Source organism: Helobdella robusta, assembly GCF_000326865.2.
Source record: "Helobdella robusta unplaced genomic scaffold HELROscaffold_45, whole genome shotgun sequence".
Lineage (NCBI taxonomy): Eukaryota > Metazoa > Annelida > Clitellata > Rhynchobdellida > Glossiphoniidae > Helobdella > Helobdella robusta.
The window spans coordinates 504,543-514,542 of NW_008705095.1; the positions used below are offsets into that span (position 1 = coordinate 504,543).

Here is a 10,000-nt window from a genome sequence, read left to right on the forward strand (position 1 = left end):
GTGATGACGATGATGATGATGATGGAGAGGCCATAGGTGATGATGGTGATGAGGATGATGATGACCTAACAAAGTTATATCTCGATAACAATAATAATGATGATGCCGATAATGATGGTGCACTAATGAGGACTTTGAAAATGACTACGATGATAATGATGATGATGATGACGATGGTGACGATGATGATGACGATGGTGATGATGATGATGAAGATCATCGTGATAATGATCATAATCTTGAACACGCAACACCTAACTCTCTGAAGACTATCCATATATCTTATTTGCGAATGATTATTTTTTTCAAATTTAAAAAAAATTTGTTTTTTTTTAAAGTCTAACCTTGCTAAAATTTAAGAAAAAACGAAATGAAAGTGTATATATGCATGTATGTATGTATGTATGTATGTATGTATGTATGTATGTATGTATGTATGTATGTATGTATGTAAGTATGTATGTATGCATGTATGTTTGTATGTTTGTTTGTATATATGCTTGTATGTTTGTATTTATAATTTTATTATAAAAATTCTCTTCTTTCTTTTGCGAAAAGTTGAAAATGATTAATTTGACGACGACAATGATGATAACGAGGTCTTGATCATGATCATCTTAATGATGGTGATGATGATGATGATAGCGAGGTCATGGTAATGATCAAATTGATAACGGTGATGATGATGATAGCGATAAGAGAAATGGTGTCTCTGACCATCATGGTGAACTGAAGAAGAACTAACAAGGTGTCAGGGTGAGGTTGTTGTGCAGAACGTCTATGATGTTGTCAGCCATGAGGCAGTAGCTACCGAAGATCGAGGAATTCAGGAAACTACTGAAGAGCTCCACTTTCAAGATGTGCCTGATTCCGTCTTTGCGTGCGTGTGCGTGTGCGCGTGCGTGTGCGTGTGTGCGTGTTTATGCGTGTGTGTGCGTGTGTGCGCGTGTGCGTGTGTGAGCGTGTGTTTGTTTCTGTGTGTGTGTGTGCGTGTGTGCGTGTGTGTATGTGTGAAGATTTGGTTTTGATTGATATTAGTTTAATCGAGTTAATTATATTTTAAATCTACAATGAAATGATACAGGCTAAGAAATGAAGAAACTACCGGCCACCAGAGTCGCAACTACAATAACTACTACGACCACCTCAACAACTAAGGCCACCTCAACTACTACAACCACTTCAACAACTAGAGCCACCTCAACAACTAGGGCCACTACTTACTGTGGTAACGGTCCAGAGGCCGCCCAAAACCGAGCCAGCGCAGAGCTTGTTGGAGCCGCTGTTCAGCCTCCAGCAGATGTTTTTTATCGGTGGCTTGGCACGTACGTAGCATTGGATGAGTGAGTACACTTGGGAGGAGGAGGAGGAGGTGGTGGTGGATGTGAATGAGGCACCTGTTGTGTTGTGGTTGTTGTTGTGGTTGTGTTGGTGTGTTGGTGTTGTTGGTGTTGTTGTGATAGTTCTTTCGTTGTTGTTGTTGATGTAGGTCTGGTTGATGTGTTGTTGTTGTTGTTGTTGTTGTGTTGTTAAAGGGGTTGCTTTGTTGTTGTTGTTGTCGATGTGTTTTTTTTGTGTTGTTAATGGGGTTGATGTGTTGTTGTTGTTGATATGTTTTGTTGTTGATGTGTTGTTGTTGTTGCGTTGTTGATGAGGTTGATGTGTTGTTGTTGCTGTGTTGTTGTTGCTGTGTTGTTGTTTTTGTGTTGTTGTTGTGTCGTTGTTATTTTTGTTAGTGTTGTATGAATTTTCGGCGTGTTGATCACTTTCTCAACAAATTGTAGTTTTCTATGAGTGTTTCAGTGAGGTTATTCAAAATAAATAAAAAAATCACACTGCATGTGATAAGCGAGGACGTCATTTGCGTTCGAACCCAGCAACTACAACATCCGTACCAGGCGCCTTAACCATTACACTATCTCGCCGCCTAGTATATTCAATGAATTGCAAAAAAGGAGGATTAAAAATGACGTACTTTCAAAGTTGTTGTGAATGTTTTTACCGCCGGTTTTGTTGTTAAATGACCGATAAGAATACCGATTGTTGTTGTTGTGGTCGTTGTCGTTGTTGTGGTAGCGGTCGTTGCGGTCGCGGTTGTTGTCGTTGTTAGTTTGAAAACGCTGGCTGAGATGACGAGAACGATGATGATGATGATGATGAGGAGGATGGTGATGATGGTGATCATCTTGAGTTGAGGAATGCTGATGATGGTGATGGTGGTGGCTTCTTTGTGGCTGATGACGCGGCAGCAGGCGATTCTGGTAGGGCGGGAAGTTTTGACGTAGGTGGAAGTTTTTGTCGTCGTTGGTTATGTTGACGTCATGGAGAGGAGTGTAACATTCAGACCAAGGTGCGACTGGGTTTTGAAGGAATGAAAATTTTGTTAATTTAATGAATAATTAATTTTCAATATTTTACCATTTTGAGAAAATAATATTCAAATTTTTTTTATCAATTTTTCACCATTTTCAGTGATTTAAAATAAACACGCAGTAGTAAGTTTATTAAAGAAGTTAATTTTCAGACTGTTTTCAGACTATTAATTTATTTGTTCTTTATAAAAATTCCTTTGTAAGTTCAGTGATGATGACAAATAACAAGCTTATCCACTGATTCATTAGATATATTTACCAGTAAATTAATTAATTAATTAATTAATCAATTAACCAAACAGATAAACCTAATCAAATTAACAAACCTAATTAGTTAGACGGCAGAAAATTGGAAAACCCAACAATCTCCATTTCAACCGGTTTACCTAATGGTCTAATGGTTAAGGTCGGTTGGTGCTGTTTCGCAGCGACCGGGTTCGAATATGGCAAAAAGATCCCGCCCATCACATGTTTTGTGTGTAAGGCGTCATTTAGCACGTATTCAAATACGATGTCTGTGCGCTTCGTTGAATCCTCTGAACTTTGGAAGAGTGTAATTGACCTTTAACCTTTCAACCTTTGCAGGCCTGGACTTTAACCTTTTTAACCTACTAACAACCATCAGTTTAAACTCAATCTTAAAACACCGGCCATACAAAGCCACTTACATGAGACATCCAGAAGAACTTGATCGTAAACGGAGTTTAGGCCAACAACAGACGCCTTGCAGGTTAAAACCTTACCATCGTCACTCTCCGTTGGGTTGTACAGGTCCAGGTAACGCTCCACTATGTACAGGGGTACCATCAGACCTGTAGGGCCTACGGTCTAAGAGGGTTGGTTAGTTGGGTTAGGGTTGTTTTGTGCGTGTGTGTGAGTGTGCGTGTGTGTGTGCACTGGTTAGACTAGCTGGTTTGGGTTTGTAATGTAAAAAGTTTTTCTATTGCGATCTTCCTGATTACCATTGTTAATCTTATTGTTCTTGCTTTGATTCAAAGTTTATTTGAAAATAAATGAATTTTGGTTGTTTTTTATGTATCGGTTGTTATTAGATTGTAAAAATTTTTTATTTTTTTTGAGAGAACAGAATTTTTTAAATTAAAATTCAGATGCAGAGGAAGTTTGCCAACCAGCTTGCAACATCACGCGTAGGTTAATCGTCTCAAGTTGAAATCATTTTGCATCACTTTCGCCCACCCTACTGGACAGCGCTCTTCCAATACACTTACTTTCCATCTTCAATTTTCTCCATCACCTCAACTGCAGTCCAAAGAATGAGCTCAACTGGACCGTCATCTTACGGATGTAGACGTTTATGACGGCATAACAGCTCGCGACTCTTCGAAATATTCCCCGCTAGAATATTGCAAAACTGCCCGTAAAGTTTTTACTTATGATCTTGTAAATCTTCAAACTCCTACTTGTATTAGAAAATTGTGTCTGTTTTTGATAGAGATACGACGTGGCTTAGTGGGTAACGTACGTGGCCTTGCCGTTGCAGTAACCGGGTTCAAATGCAAATAGATCCCTGCCTGCCATATTCAATGTATGGAATGTGTAGATTTACGTACAGCTTGTGTCAATTTGTTTATTCATGTGAGAAATATTGAATGAGAAATTGTTAAAAATATACTTTAAAATATTTCACGAAAGTTGCTTCAGAGGCGGTTGAACTTTTCACAAAATTTTCTTTATTATTCTTTCTTTCCTAGACTATTCATCTGGAATTCATTATAACCAAATTTTATTATTATTATTTTTATCTATTCTACATTCTCTATTTTATTAGGACTTAATTATGATTTAATTTATTTTTTTATTTTTTTTTTGTATAAACCAGTTGAATGGAGAATTTGAAAAATTATAATAATTATCTAGAGCGTTACTGATGAAACTTCGGAGAGACTTCATCGCCGAGGCATGACCCAAGGTGAGAAGAAGAGATTAAACAGTTAAAATCGTTATTATTATTGCGTTGGATCGTTATTATTATTGTTATTATTACAATCATTTTGTTATTATTATTGTAATTATTAACGTAACTTATTTTTTTTTGTTATAAATAATTTTATTGTGAAGGGTAAGACACTGTTTCTATGGCGTTATGCAAGTAACTGCTGCTAACATGCCAACTTCCTTTTGTGTTATTTGGTTTATAGTTTTAATTCGTGAGATAATTTCTGTTAAAATCAGGTTGATGGTATGATTAATGTCTTTATTGTTATTGATGATGTTGTTGTTGCTGTTGTTGTTGTAATTGGTGTTGTTGTTGCTGTTGTTGTTGTAATTGGTGTTGTTGTTACTGTTGTTGTTGTAATTGGTGTTGTTGTTACTGTTGTTGTTGTAATTGGTGTTGTTGTTACTGTTGTTGTTGTAATTGGTGTTGTTGTTCATGTTGATGTAATTGATGCTGTTGTAATTAACGTTGTTGTTGTAATTGAGCTTTACGTAAATGAAGAGTGATTTGTTGGTAATTCTTTGAAAGTGTATAACATTGTTCTACTTGTGAAGGTTTTTTTTTAACTGTTTACCGGTTCCATTTCATTTATATAGACTACAGTACGTATGTAATTTTCAAATCGTTGAAAAGTTGAAAAAAATTTTGTGGTCCTATTACAATGTGTATAAAGATGTTTTCTATGATTTTTTTCTCTACAAAAATTACCTAAAAGTTAATTATTTAAAATGGAACTGGATCGTTGTCATTGCCCGATGTTCAAGTATTATTTTCTTACGAGTTTTCACAAGTTCTCTAGCTACTTGACGAAAAATAACTACAGTCTAATAAAACCATATCATTTTGCTATGGCCCGTTACTAAATATACTTAAAGACTTACAAAACTTGACTAAAAAAAACTATAAACTTATCTACGTACCTTCTCATGTAACTCGGCATATTTTACCAGTTTTAAAAACCACAACACCTCATTCAGCGATAGGTGTTGCAGGCAGAGCGGGACCCATATAAATATCTAGCCCTAAGTAATCCTCTTAATATTTAATAGCCCGGCATCAAATGTTTTGTTGTTAATCTGCATGCAAAGAGTCTTTTTTCGTATCGGGTGTATGATGAGGAGGTTATGTCTATGTCTCCCTCTCTCTTTTTTTCTTCCTCTTTCTCTCTTTTTCTTTTTTTCTATTTATGTCTCTTTGTGTTTGTGTGCGTGTGTGTGGTGTGTGTTAGCAAGCTGTTTTTGATGTTTTTGTTGTTTTTTAAAACATTGAGGTTATTTACAAATAAAAATGACATTAAATGTGACTCTAATTTGTTGTTCACCACTATGCAATACTGCCAGCAACACGTCATTTCATAATTACAAATGGCACTCCTATCGACTGAGCTAACTTGTCGGTACTGTTTGTCTAATGCTTTTGTATGCTTAGGTTGTTTATCATTGATACTACTGACAATTAAGTTTTATTAATATATTGCGCCATGAATGTTAATCCTGTTACTAAAAATACGAGTTCAATCTTGCAAGTGCATGTGTGCAGCAAACGTTTGAATTGCTCTTTATTTTAGCGAGTCTACCACCTAATGGTGTTTATTTTGTGGTTATTGTTTCAAATTGTATGCCGAATTACGATTTACAGCGTTTCATTACAATAAACAAAAATTTTTTCCCTCTACTCTTGTTATTTCCTCAGAGCACCACATGCTCCTCATATTTCATTACTCGTTTGCCAGCTGGATGGCTGTGGCTGGCTGCTTTTCTTATTTCCGCGTTCCATTTCTTACGTTAATTTTTATGTTGTTAGATGCAAATGATTATGTGTGTGTGTGTGTGTGTGTGTGTGTGTGTGTGTGTGTGTGTGTGTGTGTGTGTGTGTAGTAAGATGCATGATAAACTGTTTTGAAAGCTGGAAAAAAAAAATTAGCAGACATATGCCTGAATAAAATTTACATGAAAAACGTCTACATTGTACATACTTTCATGTCTAAAAAACTTTTTGCTCATTCTAAATGACAATGATTCGATTCACATCAATTTTGTTTGCCTACCATCATGTCCACACAGACTTAACACACACATCACACACACACACAACACACACACACAACTACACACACACAACACACACACACAAACACACGCAACCTCGCATTTGTTTGTCTTCAAACAAACTAAAAAAAAATAATTTATGTTAGCAAAATATTTTTTAAAAAGTAAAAAAATTAAAAAAAGCAGCTGGTTTTTGTAAGAAGCATGTGGAATAATACAATATGACTCTACGCACACATGTGTTTTTGTATGCCCGAGGTTAATTTGGATAGCTTTTTCTTCTCATAAGCTTACTCTTGCATATAAATTATGTTGACCGTTTTATGTGCGTGTTTGTATTATGGAATATGTGTGTATATATGTGTATATATGTATGTATATATGTATGTGTGTATGCATGTGTGTTCACATTCATATGCAGAAATATTTGTTTTTGTATCACGCATATGTATGCACGACGTTTGTATATGTACATGGGCGTAAATGTATTGCCATATACATACATGAATATGAACGTGTGAATTTTTGTATATGTATTTGTATATATGCATGAGTGCCATGGTGGCCTAGTGGTTAAGGTCGCCTGCTACTGTTTCGCAGTGACCAGGTTCGATTCGACTATGACAAGAAGATCACATGCGTTCGTATATACATGATGTTTGCATGTGGTTGAATCCTATGAACCTGGGAAGATCGCAATTGACCTTTAACCTCTAACCTTTTGTTGCATATTTAAGAATGAATCAAAGAGTTTTTTGATCATTGAAGCATTTTGCGTTCTTTGTTAACTAAATTTTATTGTTCTAAGGGTTCAAGATTCAAGGAATAATAAATACTTTTCATGATTATTTACTTTAAAAGATTTATAAATATTCTTAAATATTAGGGCGCGTTATATTTAACGTTTATTGGCTTTTTGAATAATCAATAGATTATTAAATAAAAGAATAAATTTATATTAAATAATTAGCCGATTATTTAAAGGTTAAAGGTTAAAGGTTACTCTCTCTCTCTCTCTCTCTCTTGCGTTTCCTTCAGAGGTTTCAACGACAAACACACACACACAGCGTATATGAATACGCGTGCAAACCACGCATCATACACATTTCATGTGATAGGCGGGGATCTCTTTGTATTCGAACCCAGTCACTGCAATAGCAAGACCAGGCGCCTTTAACCATTGAGCCATCACGGCGCCCAACATGATTATTATGTTATTTTTTAATTTATCAAAATTTAAACGAATTTCAAACTTTTAGACAAGTGGCTTTGTAGTTGAACTGTTTGGTGATATCAAGGTCATTGAGAAAGATATCAACATGGGGCGGTGGATAGCCCCCGATCACTATGCACCTTAGAGAGGAGGAGTGCAGTTGGTTCAAGTTGAACACTTTTGTCGATTTGTTGTTGTTGTTGTTGATGTGGACGTTGTTGTTGTTGTTGTTGTTGTTGTTGTTGTTTTTGTTGTTGTGGATGTTGTTGATGTGGATGTTGTTGTTGTTGTGATTGTTGTGGATGTTGTTGCGATTGTTGTTAATGTTATAGTGGTATTTGTTGATGTTGTTGACGTTGTATTTGTTGTTTTGTTGATGATTTTTATTAACGTTGTTGTTGCTATCCTCTTCATCAATTTTAGCATTGTTGTTGTTGTTGTTGTCGTCGCTTGTGTTGATGTGATTGTAGTTGTATTTGATGTTATTGTTGTTGTTGTTGTTGTCGATGTTGTTGTTGTTTGAGACCATTAAGTTAATATTGTTGTTATAATTAATTTTTTTCATGCCAATATTAATACCTTCATTGCTGTTATTGTTATTATTATTATTATTATTATTATCATTGTTGTTGTTGTTGTTGTTGTTGTTGTTGTGGTGGTGTTTGTTGACAAAATTCTGCACATGCATATGATCTTCATACTGGACTTTGCTCTGCGTTAGATGCACCTTGTTGATTGGAACTGTGTTTGTGGGATAAAGTTTTGAATAAAAATTAAATAGAAATATATAATAAATATAATAATAATAAATATAATATTAAATTAATATTATATACATATAATATGACATGAAAACAAAATAGATTAATTTCAGTACGAGCAAAATAGTCTTCTAACAATCATCAAAAAACTTTATATTCACATGTGAATCAATAAAAGCAACACAATCAAGAGAGAAATATTGTTTTTTTTTGTAAAAATCGAAACGGTTTTCTCAATTTTTATCTTTTCAGCACTTATGTGTACAAATAAGATGTTTTTTATAACCATTAAAAGGGGGTTTTTTGCGATGCAAACATCATGAAAGAAGTGAATGCATTCTGCAATGGAAAAATTTGATTGAAAAAATTATCAAAATGATATTTTTTCTGGAAAAATAGCAAAGAACTAAGAGAAAAAAATAGAAAAGTATTTTATGAATAATAAAATTGAAAAGGATAGAGAGAGAAAGAGAGAGAGAAAAAAAGAGAGAAAGAGAGAGAGAGAGAGAGAGATAGAGAGAGAAAAAGATAAATAGTGTTGTGGCCAAGTCGGCTGGTCCTGGCGTTGCAAGTTCCTGGTTCGAACGCGAAAAAATCCCAACTAATTTTGAGTACATCGTAAGATGCATGTGTCTGATCATATATTGATATAATCATTTAAATATTCATCATTATTGGAATATCTATGTTCATTTTCATGGAACTGATGACTATCAACACCGTCATCACGATCATCGTCACCATCATCGTCATCATCATCATCGGTGTCGTCATCGTCATCACCATCATCATCATCACCACCATTATCACTACCATCATCATCACCACCACCGTCATCATCATCATCACCACCATCATCATCACCATCAAGTTCATCACCACCATCATCATCATCGTCGTCTGGAGTACAGATGACCCTGACCTCCCGCCCCCAACGTGTGTGATTGATGGAGCCCCGCGACAAAATTTCATTCAAATGTAATATGATGATGATGATGATTTAATAAAAGAATGAATGAAAGTATGAAGAAATAAATTAATGAAAAAACGAAGAAACGACAAGAATAATAAAAAATGACTGCACGAACGAATGAAAGAAAGAATGAATGAATAAAATGAAATGGACAAACTGGACTGGACAAAAATGAATAAATAAAAGAAAAGTGAATTGAAAAAGAAAATATGAATGCCAACATCTTTAGCAAGAGATCCCAAAAATTTAAAACCTCTCACATTCCACACAATTCACACACAATCCACTCATGAACTGAAATAAAGAAATACGCTCATCTTACAAAGTCATAGAGCAACAAACAAAACACACAAACACAACAGCATAAATTATTTTCAACAACAACACACACACACACACACACGAAATACAATTAAAACCACACCTAACCTTAACCCGCTTTAATTTATAAAATTTGTCAAAACTTAATCAATAACATAAGTTAAGTTATATCAAAAAAACAACAACAACAATAACAATAACAACAACAGCAACAACAACAACATCAACAACAGCAGCAGCAGCATCAACAACAACAATAACAACAACAACAATAACAACAATAACAGCAGCAACAACAACAACAGCAACAACAACAACAAAATCAACAACAGCAACAACAACATCAACAACAACA

General features: G+C 34.9%; 2 protein-coding genes across 2 annotated transcripts; both read right to left on the reverse strand.

Moving 5' to 3' along the window:
- Positions 1–740: 740 nt before the first annotated feature.
- Positions 741–4,766, reverse strand: HELRODRAFT_177935 (hypothetical protein; the record flags this gene model as incomplete). The annotated part of the gene is made up of 6 exons (XM_009026087.1): positions 741–874; positions 1,209–1,291; positions 1,398–1,491; positions 2,243–2,356; positions 3,041–3,200; positions 4,506–4,766. 6 exons carry the CDS (start codon positions 4,764–4,766, stop codon positions 741–743), a joined length of 846 nt encoding a protein of 281 aa, XP_009024335.1.
- Positions 4,767–7,624: 2,858 nt separating this feature from the next.
- On the reverse strand, positions 7,625–8,119 carry HELRODRAFT_177936 (hypothetical protein; the record flags this gene model as incomplete). Its single annotated transcript, XM_009026088.1, has 1 exon — positions 7,625–8,119. One exon carries the CDS (start codon positions 8,117–8,119, stop codon positions 7,625–7,627), a length of 495 nt encoding a protein of 164 aa, XP_009024336.1.
- Positions 8,120–10,000: the final 1,881 nt, after the last annotated feature.